The 16,061-nt window shown below is 45.6% G+C and overlaps 1 protein-coding gene across 5 annotated transcripts in view; it reads left to right on the top strand.

The window, feature by feature from the left end:
- Positions 1-15,849, top strand: part of SERTAD2 (SERTA domain containing 2) — a 131,105-nt gene extending 115,256 nt beyond the window's left edge. For all 5 annotated transcript variants that reach the window (XM_036028051.1, XM_036028049.1, XM_036028050.1 and 2 more), the window contains one exon: positions 10,581-15,849. In XM_036028051.1, coding sequence (XP_035883944.1) covers positions 10,585-11,532 — 948 coding nt within the window. In that variant the 5' untranslated portion in view covers positions 10,581-10,584 and the 3' untranslated portion in view covers positions 11,533-15,849. The remainder of the gene's footprint in view (positions 1-10,580) is intronic.
- Positions 15,850-16,061: the final 212 nt, after the last annotated feature.

The following is a 16,061-nucleotide window of genomic DNA, read 5'->3' as shown; positions in this document are numbered from 1 at the left end:
GCAGTGCTTTAAGCCACCATCTGTAGGTAAAATAAAAGAATTGTTTGCTCGTGCACTGCCTTCGGAAGAAGGTGGCTGGTGTCACTAGCTTCATAGGAGTTAGGTTTAAAGCCTAAAATTCCCAGCTATTGTAGGAACCAGTAAGACAGGATATTGAAGCATTCTATACTACTTAACAGTTATACTCTAAGAAAGCCCATTTTTCTCTCCAGATATTTATTAACTAGGCCATAATTCATTCCAAAGAGATATTTACTTGAAACATCATCTCCAGAATTTGACTCCATTTTGCCTACTAAATGCAGTTTGTTGTCAAACTTTAAATTTTTTTTCAAGAGAACAGGTTTGTTATATTTAACAAACCAATAGTATCAGAACCTGTCTTCAACTTAATACAAGTGTGTTAAAATCTTGAGCGCGAGAGCTAGAGTTTTTTTTAAATGTGGACTTTAGAAGACTTCCCCAAGTAGTAAAAGTTTTTCTTTTCTTTTTTTTTTTAAATTCACTTAGAAGTTGACTTCCTGGCCGAATTTCCGTTTATCTCCAGGCTTTGAGATGCTGTCCAGAAAGCAAAGGGGATTGTTCCCGTTGGTTTCCTTCGAAAGTCAGTGCCTGGTGATTAATAAGCTGCGGGTGCGGTGCCCCGCGGCCGAGCCCCTGCGCAGGGGGGGAGTCGGAGGAGGCACGCAGCAAACAGTGGTGTCGGGTTACAGCTGCAGAATAGCGCCCCAGCGTGCCTAACTGGCTTCATCTAGTGACTGGCTTCATAATGACATTGCTGATTTGTTAGGGAAGGCTTTGTCTTACTTACCAATTAGCATGGATGTTACTGCAGGGACCTCATTCTGGATGAGCTTTGGGGTTTTTGTTTTGTTTTTTTTTAAAGGGCTTCCCCATCTAGGCAGCTTTAGGGGTTCTGTTACTAACATCTCTTGTCTTCTGAGAGTCCCTATCCTTGTCTGTAAATAATAGGAGAGGCTCTCCCCCAGTGAAATTTTCCCCAGTATCTGCCATTCCCCTAGGCCAGAGGCAGTTACCTTGGAGTCTGAAGGCAGCTTTTGGGAGTGCTGGTCGTCCCCTCACTTCTCCTGGAGGCTCACCAAATTGCCACCCAGATGCATGAGGGGACTATTACTACTGTTGTGCTTGCCACAGCATCACACACCCTTGGACTGCAAACCCTGGAGGATTCACCTGTTTCTCTTAGCTTTCTCTCTGATGCTGCCAGCACCACCCCTACCATGTCCTTTTTGGGTGGCCTTCTTGTTCTCTCCATGTGTTTTGTTGTTACTTGGGGAAGGGAGGGTGTTAAAACTATAGACATTATCAGATTTCTGAGTCCTGTGTAGTTTTTAAGATGTAGTTTTTAACAGTGTGGAAAGTTGTCTAAGCAAATGTGTTTCCCCCCTTCATGTTGAAGTAGGACAGGCTTCTCCTTCCTGCCTGGAAGTTGCTGTGTGACAGTTAGAGGGTGGAAGGACCCTTTCTCACAGTTTTGGCCGTGGCCAATGAGAGGTGTCTTGTCGCTATGCACTTGGACCACCTCAAAATCAGGATCCAACACGCATCTTAGGGCAGCTGAGTGGGGTGAGGAAAGGAGAAATGAGAATATTTTTTTTCAGAACTTGTCTCAAAAACATTTCTGGCTAACCTCTCTCTCTTGGTCCTAGACGTCTGTCACAGACAAGATTTTGCCAGGGGCACTCCTTTCTTCCGTCACTGCATCTGAAAGAATCAGAAAGAATGTGTTTTCCACTTAAAGGTCTTTGGGTTTTGGTGACACAGGACGTCAGAGGGAGGAAAGAGCTTCTGCTGGCCTCTTTGAAGACACTCCTCAGACTTCCTAGGTTCTTTCTTCAAATGAGGTAGATCCGTGGGAACAGGTCATTGTTCCAGACCCTTGGCATCTCTGTAAATGTCTCATTTTTGTGGTTAGCAGTGTCAGCTTTGGCACTTCCGGGCTCCTCAGCTACCAGGGGTCACACCTGCAGTCATATTGGATGGTGGAGTTGAAGAGACCAGCAATGTGGCTTCTTAAAGCCCTCCCCCCTTTGAATTAGGAGCCTTTTTCTTGAGAGCTATTAACTAGTATTTAAAAAGTTGTTTGTTTGTTTGTTTGTTTAAGTGTAGCATACAGGTCCTAAGTGTACAGGCCAGTGACTTATCCCAAAGCAAACACCAGTCTCTTCGCCACCCGGGTGAGGAGGCAGAGTGTGACCAGCTCCCCGGAAGCCATATGCCCCACAGTAACTTCCCTTCCCCGACTGCAGATGGCGGGGCTACATTCTGCCTTGATCGCTGACTTTTAAAGCAGCGTGTCACGTAATTGTGGAGTCTGCTACACTCCTGAGAAGGGAAGCACTAGGTTTCTAGTTGTTATTTACTAGTGCAAAAGGAAGTTAGAACAAGCTCTCAAAAATGTGTACAAGTTAGGAACCAGCTGGGCCTTGAGGTGTTTGAAGTAATGATTTCCAGGATCCTCTGTCACCCAGCATGTGTGACAAGCATCCTCCGTCTGGGTGCTGCTAAGCTGGGAGCCATTTCCACATCTTCCCCATGCACAGGGCCAGGTGCCTCCCCTCTCTGCTGCCTTTTAGACCACGTGGTCAGTCCCACCCTGCCCAATCATTTCTCCCTTCAGAAATTGGGACCGAGCTATCAGTTTTGGTCCCTTTTAAAGACTCTACAGCATTAATTCCCTGGATACTGAATAGGATGAGATGGAAGGTTTTCCTTCTCTTGAGGTCATGGCTGTTGCTTGAGATGAGTTAAGTTAAAGCAGAATGCAATATTTGCATCTTTTTATTTGGACCTGCACAGTCAGAAAGCCGGAAAGGCAGCCCTGGTGGTGGGCAGAGGAGGCTCCCCATTCAGGCCTCTCACAAGCCCCAGCAGTGACGCTGCCCAGAGAGGTGCCACAGCCCCACCCGGGGCCTGCCAATCAGTGGCTGCTGGGCTCTGGGCGTCCAGGAAGCGCTAGTGGCTACCAACGGCCGTGGTGAGCCTGCAGGTTAGAACGCTGGGTTTCATTGTTAGTGGGGCCAGCAGAAGTGGCAGTTCGCACAAGAAGATTTAGTACTCTTAATTTTAAAATCATAACATTTATTTCGACTGTCCAAATAACATTAAAGGAGAGGGGTTTTAATTTTTTTTAAAGGCGTAGCTTAAGTATATAGTTAAAAGACATTGAATTAAAGAGAATGTTTTTGATTGCTTGTTTTTTAAACATTTGCATTTTTTTTCTCTGAATGCCTCAAAAATGTAAAAGCTGTGAGATGTTACCTGTTGAACACATAGGTATTATTTCAGTTCCTTTTTGGACCCAGGGCCTCACTGCCATTCATTCACTCTAAGATCACAGTGAGGGGAATCTGGGCCCCACTGGGCCAGCGGGATCTGATAGGTCCGCCTGTGAAGCTGAGCTTTATCAATAAAATTGAGCTGAAGACATCTTAATTCTGCGGTCTTTTTTTTTTTTTAATGTCAGTTGCCAGTTGCCATCACAGAAATGCTATGTGTTCGTTCTTTCTTTCCTTACTCCTTTAGACACGGTAGGGAAGACCTTCAGATTCAAGTCTCGTGGAGTAAAGATATTCTCAGGCTTAAACATGAAATGGCCAGATGGGGAAAAAGGAATTTGTGGTTTCGAAGTGAGGTTCCCAGGCCAGCATCACCTGGAAACTTTTTGGGAGTGCAGATTCTTGGGCCCCCCCACCAGGCCTGCTGAATGAGAATCTTGGGGTGCAGGGCAGCATTGTGTGTTGACACGCCCTCCGGTGGGTCTGCCGCCTGCCCATGCTCACCCCAATTCCAGAACTAAAGAGAGCGGCATTCACAGGAGAGCTTTCAGAGCAGAGGTCCCCGGCCCACCCCCTGTGCTCTAGGTCCAGCCCGTAGGCAGTCACCTCGTGTCTTCTCATAGCCTCCCTCCCCTGCCCAGTTCATGCTCAGGGCCAAAGACACGCATCTGTGTCTTTGTTCACAGTTCTTCTCTAGCTGCAACTCAGTGTCTTTTCTCATTCTTTCCACTTACCATTGACTTACTCAGCGACTGTTTAGGGAGCGTCTTTTGTGTGTCAGGGTCTGCCCAGTCCTGAGGATACAGAGGTGAATGGAATAGGCTGTGCCCTTGTGGGCAGGAAACAGACGTTAAGAGACAATCCCACCTTCAATCTCAAATCCTGTCTCCAACAATCTCTCCTGATCACCCCAGTCCATAATAATCTCTCAGATTCCTTATTGTGGGATTCTCTCAAAATCTTGAAGTGCAACCCCCCCACACAGTCAGATAATAGTATCTCCTGTTTCTCAGTCCTTTTTCTTCTGAGGAATCTTCTAGTGACATTTGTTACTTTTGGTGATCTGCCCAAGGGGATTGTAGCTTTTGAGGGCAGCTGGGTCCTCCTTAATGAAAGCTGCACAATTGAAAGCTAGGTTTGGTATGTAGAAATTTTTTCAGTATTAAACTTCATGGAAAACTCTGGAAAAGAAGTTTTCATTTACATCGCTTCCTGTGAGTTTTGTTTTTTATTTTCAAAACTTTGTTTGCTGTGGTTCATAGTTCCTAAAAATTGTTAAGAAAATTGTAATGCTAGGAGTTCATTTCTAACAAATGTATTGGAGAAGGTAGGGTGTTTTATCTGGAACCTTTTATTAAGAGCCACTGAACAGTTGATAGAAGGGAGTCTGTGGTTAGTTTTAGGCTCCTTCCCGTGGGCAGAAAAGAGAGGGCACACCCACCTTCCTCCTCCACTTGGGCGTCTCTAACCAGCCCTGAAACTCAGGGTCCCTTTTGGGTCTTTGAAAGATTGGGCAGAAAACACAGCTTTGGGCTTGGCTCCTCACAAGTTGAGGAGGAGACAAGGTGGGTGTCATACCTCAGGGTGGCCTAGAAACCTCGCTTGTCACAAGTGCCTCCTTTTGGTGAACTTTAGGCCATGGGGCCTTTTAAACAGGAACAGCAGAGCGCCCCCCCCCCCCCCCCCTACCTGGAAGCCCTTAATGAGCTCCAGCTACCAGCTACTGCTTCATCTTCTAGCTGCCCCGGGTGAGGCCCTCCGTTTGATAGGTCACGTGCCTCCCCAACAGCCTGCTTACAGAGCTGTTGTTACTTCATTAGAGTGCCTGAGGAAAGAGGCTTCTGAGGAGCTGGCCACTCTGGCCTTGGCCTGCCCGGCTCCAGGCCCTGAGACACCACACCGTCTGGCTTCTTGCCCTTGGGTTCTTGAGAAGCTTGTATTTTCTTGTTTGAATTGTGCCCTGCTTCAAGAAGGTGGAGAGTGAGTTCTTCTCACTCTCCATCTGCTTCTAGGATTTGGAGGTCTCTTCTGAAAACAGTCACTGGGAAGACTTGATTGTAAAGTCTTAAGCAAACTTTGGGCACACTTTAAGTTTTTTAAAGTTCATTTTAATTTTTAAGTAAAAATGTGAACTGGATTGTATTATATTTCATTTTATTCCTTTCTATAAGAATTTAGATAGGATTAGAATTAGGGTTAAAAATCAGGATTGTGTGTATTTTGCAATCTTACTGGGTGTGCAGAGCTCGTTTCGCCTCATAAAAAGAAAGAGAGAACTGAAGGCAAGCCCGGCTGGAGACGTGCTCTGCCACGGGTCCTCATTCACACGTCTAAAACGCATCCAAGAGTCTATTCGTCTATCTGTTCCTGCTCACACATTCTGCTTACGCAGGCCCCCCTCCTTCCTTGTGCAGACAGCATTGCAAGTGTCTGATCAGGCTTTTCCCAAATCATCAGGATTATCACACAGCTGTGACCAGCTGGATCATTCCGATTGGAAATTAGGTGCTTCTTACATTGAAAGCTCTTTAAAAGTATCTCCGCAGATCTTCAGGTGGGGGAATTCTTCTAAATGCATACAGTACTGCATGCTTTGTAAATATTTGAGTTCCACAGATTCAGTGATTATTTCTAGAGAAATGTGAGTTATTGAGAAAATCCTGTTATTTATTCTGGCAACAAGTCTTTAAAAGACAGTTCTGTATCAATGACCAAAAGCAAAAGAAAAGCCTACACTGTCTCACCTCAGTGTTCCCTTTCTTCGAGAATGCCAATAAATCAAATGCAATGTGGCAGTAAGTGTACCAATTTGTCTTTCGTTGTATATTTGGCTTACATTTTAGGACAGTGTTTCTAGAACTTACTGTGATGAAGAACCACCTTGTTTGATTTATTCCTCTTTCAGGGACTAATACTTTAGGAAAACACAATGAAAATAATTGCTAAAGGAATGAAATAAATAGTACAGATATAAAAATAGAATCCCTGTTTTCTGTTGGATTTACAGACATACAGTCACTCAGTACCTCTCCCTACCCTATCGCAGACCGGTAGCAGTTTCTAGACTGGCACCATCTAGAGACCACACTTTGAGAAACGCTGTTTTGGAGCTTGTGTGTATGTTAGGGGTCCAAAGTCCTTATGCCCAGTGCTTCCAAAGGCCAAATCTCAAACCTCGGAGTTTGGAATACGGAAAGTTTACTGATTGAGAAGGAGCCAACCAAGAAAGATGGGAGACCTAGCAGTGCCTCAAATCCATCATAAGAAAGTATGGAGTTCAGACATTTTTTATGTCAAGGGAAGGGGAAGTAGGAGGGGCCAGAGGTGACTGAGCACCACCCACACCTGAGTGCCAGCAGGGGTCGGAGGAAGGTTGTGCTTAGTTCGTTGACCCTGGTTAATGTGAATCCAGTCAGGAGGTTCCTGCAAATCTTTGATAAACTGTATGTACTTCCTTTATCTCCTTGGGAGAAGCGCAATCTAGCAAAGGGCTGTTTTTGTAAAACCCAAGCCTCAAGCACAATTCTTCCACAATGAGCATGTCTACATGCAAGACTAAGCAGAAGCTATTAGCCTGAAGGCCAGGGGAACAAAGCAGGCTTGGGCAAGATGGTGTCAGAGAGGCCGGGCATCTCTTTGCCCCGTGTATACATTTGTGCGCCCCGTTGTACATATTTAGATGTCTGCAGTCCGTTCACATTAAAATACATAACATAGATCATCTAACAGCTTTATTTGAGAATTAAATACACTTAGAAAGCTTTTGGCAAAAGCAGAATTTTTCTGGAAGTGAGTACTTAGATGCTCAAATCGTAATCAAATACAAATAATATAATTGTGAATATAGTTATCTGTTTCAAAACACAGTTGTCCAGTAACACTTCTGAATGCATAAAGTAGAAAGTGTTTTGTAATGTGAAATGAAATCACTTCCTCTCTAATTCACACCCAGGTTTAAATGAGCACAGATACTTTAATAGGAAATGTTCTATGCAAAGTGTATATACAAATTAGACTTTTAGCACTAAACAGTAGGAAATGTTTCTGTCATGTGAAGTATTAGATAAGAAAGTTGTTACTATCATACCTTCCTTGCCTTAGGGAACAGTTAATTATGGGACTGGCCTTTGGTTCTAGTGATTGACAGCCATTTTCATAAGGTTTATAAAATGAGAGTGTTTCATACAAGTGACTCCACATTTTTTTGAGCATTAACAAGTTCTTGAGCTGATTCTGACACTGATGCATCGTCACTACCTTCATATTTCTCTCCTGAAGACTGAGGCACGTGAATGCAGTCGTCCCAGGCAAGACTCGTACGCCAGGCTCTGCGACCACCTGCATACCCGTCTGCCCCGAGGGGCAGCGTGGCCTTCTTTAACAGAGTGTTGGAAGGGGTTTCTGTGAAGTTTTATTATGGCTAGCCTTATTCCTTTAGGATGAGACTCATAATTCAAAATGATAATGAGGTGTAGGAGAAATTATTGAGTACCCTGAAGACCAGGCTTTATTCCTCCGAGGGACTTCCACTGCCTGGCAGAGTGCCCAAGACAGCATAGATGTGGAATGAGTTAATAAAGGATTGAATGAGGTGCCATCAAAATCAGCCGAGACAACTCAGTAAAAGGCAAGTCCCCTTTAGAAGAAAAATGGAATAACTACAAAGCCCTTGCACGTGAAACTGTCGGAAAGAGTGGCATTGAGGGGAGGGGTTACCACCGCCCCTGGGTGAGTGTTGTAAAGGGGGTGAGAGAGCAAGTGTGGGCTTGGCCTCCTTAGAGCCACGTGTCCTCGCCTAGATGACATAAGGACAACTTTCTGGATTAAGTAGTTAGAAATTAAGGTCTTTGAGGCAACAGCTAATGGACTTGTGATCGTTCTGTTTAGATGGTGGAAGTTCTGAGAGAAAGGACTGCAGTCCAGAAGGTGTGGCCAGCCAAGGGTGTCTTCACCAGGGGCAGGGCTGGGGAGGAGGCACCTCAGCCTAGGCTGTGAGCGCTAGGCCACTGTAGGGTGGGAGTGAAAATCCAACCCATTCCCAAATGCTCAAGGGCTGAGATATAAGGTTGTTGTTTCTTTGAAATGCATATATCTCTCTGAAGGCACAGTGAGTATTTCATTATAAAATGTCTCACGTACCCAAACAGCAATGTTTATAATCAGAGGAAATTATTTTCCAATTAGTCCAGTTGCATTCAGACATATCTGTATGCAGTGAAATTGAGGAAAAACATGGGCTGGGAAATCCACATTCCTCCACTTGATTCAAGACTGAAAAGTGGTGGCAGCTCAGTCATGGTGGTCATTTAACACAGGCCAAGTTCTTCGCCATGTGTCCCCAAACAGACAGAAAGGATCTCTGCATAATGAGGAAGGAAAAGGCATTTTGAAAGCACACACATTTTGAGCTATACCTGACTGGCATAGCTCAGCGGATTGAGCGCAGGCTGCGAACCCAAGTGTCACAGGTTCGATTCCCAGTCAGGGTGTTACAGGGTGCAGCCAAGAGGGGGGCCCAAATGGACATTTGAAATGGGGCCCAGAACTTAAGGTGTCTAGGAGATTTTAAGATGTCTCCATCCCCCCCACCCAGGGTGTGGGTTGGGGGAAGGGACAAATGGAGCAGGGCCATTGAGAGCTGTTTAGCATAGCAACAGCCTTGCAGCTAAGCTCTGGTGTGGTCGTTTGGCATATCTATAACCTTTGACTGGTTGCATAGATAAGTTAAGTAGCTGTGATGAGCTCTAAGCCAGGGGAACGGAAGTAACTTCCCCACCCAGATGTAACGGGGGTGGGGGGAGGGTCCCCTGCATTACAGCGCCTGCGTGGGAGCTCAGAGAGTATTGGCTCCGCGACATGGGGCCACACCTGCCCAGACTCATGATGGCAGCCCAGTAAAGCTAGAAGGATACGAGTTCTGGCATGTGAAGCCGAGTGTGGGAGGAATCGGAAATGGGGCTGCAGAGGAAGATTGGCCTCGGGGATTTAAAACCCAGATTTGGCGGCCATTGAGAAGGAGAAGCACGCAGACTTGACAGAGTGTAGACTCCTGCAGCCCTGAGAGAGGAGGAGAACCATGCTGCTTTGAGAAGAAGAGCCATGTGCAGCCCTGAGGAGGGAACCACGCGTCTTTAGCAGAGTGGAGATTCCCGCATCCCAGAGAGAGGGAACCACGCGGCAGCCCTGGAGAAGAGAACCACGTGGCCTGGCAGAGTGGGGACCCCCACAGCTTTAGAAGGGGGAACCACTACCTGGTTTTAGCAGAGATCCCAGCGACTCAGCTGAGCGTGCCGGGAACCCAGGGAGGTCTCCCAGTCGAGATGGAGTACTAACTGGGAAGAACCAGAGGACTACCGGAGCCATGGACTTCTATTTCTTTTCCTGAGATACGGTACTCTGGACTGGGCAAAGGGGGAAGCAAGGAAGGACTGTGTGTTTGTGGGTGTTTTTAGGGACTTTGGGATTTTGGTAAAGACATTAGGTCACTACTTTAAGTTTGTATAGCATTAAATAAACATTTCCTTTCCTTTTCACGAATCTCTGGCATTGAGAGACGTCTTTCCTCTGGCGGCGGACATAACGGACCCGGGGCCTTCTTTCAATAATAGTATATCATCCCAGGCCCCCCTTGTTGTGTTCTGTAACAAGGGCATATGCCTGGGTTGCAGGCCATGACCCCCAGCAACCACACATTGATGTTTCTCTCTCTCTCTCTTTCTCTCTCTCTTCCCTCTCTAAAAATAAATAAATAAAATCTTAAAAAAATATAAAAAGAAAGCACACACCGTTCTACCAAAATTGTACATGTTCCCTTTTCTACAAGTTGGTTCTTTTAATCATTCAAGGTGTGTTCAGGCTGTAACCTATGACACCTTTATCTGTCCAGGTCATAGCATTGTAAGTGTTTTCTTGGGCTTTAAAAATAAATCTGTTTGGGGGAGGGAAATTGAACCTGTATGGTAGTGTTAGGCAAGTGCAGGAGCTGAGAAAGTCAAAATTACCGTTGCCATGGTAACATTTAACTGGTCTGGGTGGTACATATTTCCCAAGAAATACATTCACCAGACTACATAGTGATAAAAACTGTTCCACAGGCATACAAAAGTAGATTTCCCAATTCTCATTCTGAAAAGTCTTCCCCCAATTAATTCAACTGTTCTAACAAAGCCCGGGCAAGGCACTATCAGAAATGCATGTTCTGATCTCTGACTCAGCATCTTTTTTATGGTAGCAGTGAGTTTTCCTATGATTAATTCCATTTCCTTCCTTTCTCTTTTGCAGATATATGTTGGGTAAAGGAGGAAAACGGAAGTTTGATGAGCATGAAGATGGGCTGGAAGGCAAAATCCTGTCTCCCTCTGACGGTCCATCCAAGGTGTCTTACACCTTACAGCGCCAGACTATCTTCAACATTTCCCTTATGAAACTCTACAACCACAGGCCCCTCACAGAGCCCAGCTTACAAAAGACCGTCTTAATCAACAACATGTTGCGGCGTATCCAGGAGGAGCTCAAACAGGAAGGCAGCCTGAGGCCTGCGTTTGCCCCCTCCTCCCAGCCCAGCGACTCGCTGAGTGACAGCTGCCGAGAGGCCCCGCCCGCGCTCAGCCACTCCGTGGCCCCGCCCGCTCACCCCGGTGACCTCGGAAGCACTACACCCCTGGAGGCCTGCCTCACCCCGGCCTCGCTGCTCGAGGACGACGACGACGACACTTTTTGCACTTCTCCGGCTGTGCCACTCATGGCTCCTACCAGACTCTCACCTCCAGCTCTCCCGTCGGCAAAGGACAGCTTCTCCTCGGCCTTGGACGAGATCGAGGAGCTCTGTCCCACATCTACCTCCACAGAGGTCGCCGTGGCAGCGACTGACGGCTCAAAAGGGGGCGCCGGACTCGCCGGCACCCTGAAACCCGAGGGGCTTCAAGAGGGCCGCCCGGACGACCCGAAACTGATGGACTCTCTGCCTGGGAATTTTGAAATCACCACGTCCACGGGATTTCTGACGGACCTGACCCTGGACGACATCCTGTTTGCTGACATTGACACGTCAATGTATGATTTTGACCCCTGCACCTCCGCGTCGGGGACAGCCTCGAAAATGGCCCCCGTGTCAGCGGACGACCTCCTCAAGACTCTCGCCCCTTACAGCAGCCAGCCCGTCGCCCCGAGCCAGCCTTTCAAAATGGACCTCACAGAGCTGGACCACATCATGGAGGTGCTCGTCGGGTCCTAAGTCCCAGGGACCCCGTGACTGTACCCAGCCAGGCCCTGCGAGTGTCCCCGCACCCTGACAGCTCTCTCTCCGCACTGTGCATGCACCCTTGCTTGCCTTTTTCAGAGAAGAACATTTTACAAAAGGATCACACTAGTTTTTGCTTTTAGCAGAGTTGGAGTGCCTTCATCCAAGGATGACCACTTTCAGTATGCTTTTGTGAGTGGCTCCTCAGAGACCTGCTACCCTGGAATAGGAAAGAACACGTTTGCAGACAATGTTGCGATATCGAGTGGCAAAAACAGTTCAAGTGAAGCACAAGGAATAAGTTGGAAAAGCTGTAAATTGCATGTGCATATTTGTCTATTTTTTCTATAAGTTTTATTGCAAGAGGTAAAAAAAAGAAAAAGTATATATATATTATTTAGATAATCTCAATACCTTTTCTGGCATTTTCGCCCTGTATAGGTTGACTTGGCAATTCAGCCTTTTTAGAGGCATTAACTCCTCGTAAGTGTTGCATTTACATGGCTGTTTAGAAACTGCTGCCCAAATTTATTTTATATTTTTGTACAGATTCTGCAGTTTATGATATTGTTTTTCTAAAAAAAAAACAAATGCTGTTTATACATATGAGATAGCTATTTTGATAGGATTTGCTCACATAGTTCCTGCAAACTTCAGATGTACAAGTTGCACTTGTACTTTTATAGCGTTGTAATGTTTTATATGTGTTTGGTGCAAAGAGAAAATTGTATCAAATCAGTCCACAGTTGATGTCCCCAAATGCAGACACCCACCCACACCCATACACACACAGCGCTTTAAGAAAGGGCCAGGCAATATCACACCCAAATTTCACAGGCACCGACCTCCTGGCACAAACACCCGCCAGCACTGTGACCTTCAAAGCCAGAGCCACGTCTGCTCATCAAACTTGCATTAAGCAGTTGGCGGGAGGTGGCCTTGGAGCTCGGGGTCTAGGTGATGGTTCTCTTTTAGCTCCCTCTCTTGAGGGGAAAACTACCCAATAGTCACTGTATTTATGCCAAGTTTGTGCTTTTAATTGTTTTTATTTTTTTTAAACAAAAACCCAAATCTTTCCTTTTTGGCATAATTTTTATGATGACCTCAAATTTTACATGTGAACAAAATTTTATGAAAAGTAACCAACCTCTTCATGGAACTAAACCCTATTGCAATGCTTAGGGCTCCAAAGGGGAAAAAAAAAAAAAAAAGAAATCCCCCCAGAAGGCATCCATCATGTTACCCATTGTCTTTTCCAGCTTCCCTTCCCTAGAGCTTTCATTCCCTCCGTTGCTAAGTGCTGAAAATGTTACCTTCGCGATCACCACAGTGAGCTCGGCTCACCTCGGCCGAGCCTGGGACGCACTCTTGAAACCGCCATGGCTCTTGAACCTGGAGTTGGTCCCATTATGTCACAGCTTCCAGTCTGGTTGCTTTCTTGGTCAGCTGCTCTACCTACACTTTACAAGGCTGTTTTACCCGAATATGCAGACAAGACTTTCTATGCATGTTTCTCCTCCTTCCCCCTTGCCATCCCCGCCCCCAGCACCCCCCTGAGCGTGCACACACACACACACTTGAGAAGTAGCTTTTTCTTCCCAGCGGTGTACATTTAATTTTAAAACATTTGTAATGTATCATGCTTGTTGCCGAAATTGTTCATGGCCTTTTCCTTTCAGTTTTTTTCTTTCTTCCAATGGTACTTTCGCTGGTTACATCCTATATTGTTGAAATGCAGATGGCTTCTTTAGGAATAACTTTTATATTTATTTAAGAATTTTTAAATTATGGGATTTGTGTTGTTGTTGTCTTTGTTGTTAGTCATTTGTCAATATTCAGTCACCAATTCTGCTCACTTCTTGCCATGGATAAAATTGAGTCTTTCTGGCCAATTAAAAAAGACAGCTTTATAAAATGGCACTTTAAACAAGCCATAGATAGTTTTATTTTTATAATGCACATGGCAAAACAAATACATTTGTGATGAAGGAACTGCTCATCTAATCAAAACATTTGTCATGTATGGTATGATTAAATCTTTCCACTTTCTAATTTATCCCCCCTCCAAGGCTAATTATCAACTCCATAGCGCAGTAAGAAACAGATCAAATTGCTCTTGTCCTCCTACAAGCCACGCCCACCAGAACACCTCTTAACTGCTACAGATGTGTCATCTCCTGTGGTGGGACCAGGGACCACACGCATGGTTGAGGTGAGGGTCGTAGATGCTTCCAGCGTCACTGTGCCTGTCCACGATAAGGGCTTCCTTTTTCTGGGGAGAACAAGTCAGCCCAGATGCCACGTTTCTGACAACTGGAGGACCTGGCACACTCAGCACTTGCTGCACACTTACACACATGCATACATACACAATAGTGTTGATTATTCCGAACAATAACAGGGCAAAGCGGTTGATTTGCCATTGTTAAAAACTGATTTACAGGAACTCAGAACAACTGTACTTTAGTTGGATTAGCAAATCGTGTGTTTAAACAAATCCCATATGTTGGGCAACCGTTCAAATGAGCGCAGTGAAGTGCTGCCCAGACGCGGTTCTCTGACCCACTCGTGTGTGTGAGGCTGGGCTTTCAGAATCAAAACAACAGCAACAACCAAAAAACCAACAGCAGGCAAATGTGTGTTAACTGCGGGCACCCTTGCCGTGAACTTGACATTCAAGGCCTTCTGAGGAAGACATGGGAAATTAGTGGCCCAATTTAAAAAGAACAAAACCATCAAGTGTTCAAGTTACCTTTGTGTCTTACTTTTGCAAAACGTGTCCCCGCAGGGAGGAATGTGAACCTGTGTGTGCTCTCCGCGCCCCAGTCTGAGTGCGGGACGTGCTTCCAGATGCCACCTGGCAGCAGTGCCTTCCCCTTTGCAGAGGACATCGTGTGGCGTTCAGAGTCAGGCAGTCAGTTTGAGGTGCCTTTATGAGAAGGACGTGCCGGCTGGGGCAGGGAGAGGACAGTCATTGACAGTGATGTGCAATGAAGTGACAAGATGAGAGCAGAATAATAAGAGCTTTGAATTTGAAGTGATTTTTTCATAAGTTATTTATTCCTTTTTTCTGTGTAAATATATTTATTTTACTGTGGAGCTCTAACAACATCTGGATCGTAACATGTGCAGAATGTACGGTAGGAATGTATTCTCTTGTAGGAATGTCAATCTGTATTAAAAGGGGGTCTGAGCCAGACCCCTGGGTCTTCTCATCGTATGCACAGTCCACGTTCATTTTCACTCTCTTCTCGAACATGGGTCTATTTGAAATATGCAAAAGGTATGGATGAGGGATGTTTTAATACCTCCAAATTTTTAAGAAAATCAAGCATCAAAGGGGTGATATTTTTAAATGTTTTTTTAGTAGCACTTTCTCTTTATGACAGAAGGGGCCACCACACGGACACCCTGTTCACACCAAAAGGTGGGACCAGCCCAGAGCCTCCGCTCCACCTCCAGTGTCTTGATCAATCGAGCTTTCTATTGCCATAGCCCCTTGGAGTGCCCCGGCTGCCCCGAGGTCAGTCAGGGAAAATGTCTGACATAAATAAGCTCCGAAGAGCCAAAGTATCAACTTACGGATCATTTTTAAAGCTTAAATTTATTAACTACCTTTGTGGTAAACAATGAATTATGAATACTGCAGGGCAGCCTTCTTAAATGACAGATGTTAAAAAAAAACAGTCGTCTTTATGCAACAATTGATACCCTCTGTATAAATTGTCTTAATTTCAAAACCTTGCTGTTACAAATTGGGCCTTTATACGTTTTACGAAAATACTGAAAAGAGCATATTTAACCTGTTCTGGCTGCAAATGGTTAACTTCCCTAACTGCCGATGACAGAGAGGGGACAGTGAGGGGCATGGGTCCTGCTTGTGTGCGTTTGTTTCCGGGGCTTCTGAGAATGAGTCCGAGTGGTTCCTGACAGTGAGGCAGGACCAAGTACTGTTGCAGACAAAGCCAGTACAAATTTTGGACATCCTTTGGGGATAGCAGGTTTGGAAGACAAGTGCAGTCCATACAAGCAAACAACTGAGATTTTGGGAAAGATGTATATAGGGACATGTTTGGTGCATGGATTTTGAGGAGGGATTTTGTCTAAAAAGGAGGTGTAACCTTTCCCCCACAGACCTGAGAGCTGTGCCTTTTCTATGCAATATTACAGACGTTACATCGGAACCCAGGTGGCTGTATTCACATGTAGGTTTGGGCTGTAATCTAAACAATTGGACAGATTAAATGTACATGGAAATGAGCAGTCTTACTTTTGTAGTTTTATATTATACAATAAACAGTTAAAAGATGAGAGAGGTGTGTTTGCAGTCTCCTTCCGACCGGAGCGCAGCCAGCTCGTGTCACAGTTTGCTCGTGTCACGGTTTGCTCGTGCTAAGGAGCAGTTGCCCACAGCCTCCGCTGGCGCTGACCTTCTCTCACCGCCCTCGTCCCAGGAGCCCCTTTCTCTCCTGGTTCTCTGCCTGCCTCGTGGGCCCTTCTCAAACTCCTCATGCTTGCTCGGC

The sequence above is a fragment of the Phyllostomus discolor genome, chromosome 6 (assembly GCF_004126475.2).
Source record: "Phyllostomus discolor isolate MPI-MPIP mPhyDis1 chromosome 6, mPhyDis1.pri.v3, whole genome shotgun sequence".
Lineage (NCBI taxonomy): Eukaryota > Metazoa > Chordata > Mammalia > Chiroptera > Phyllostomidae > Phyllostomus > Phyllostomus discolor.
Note: the sequence above shows the minus strand (reverse complement) of the source record. Positions and strands in the feature narration are given on the sequence as shown.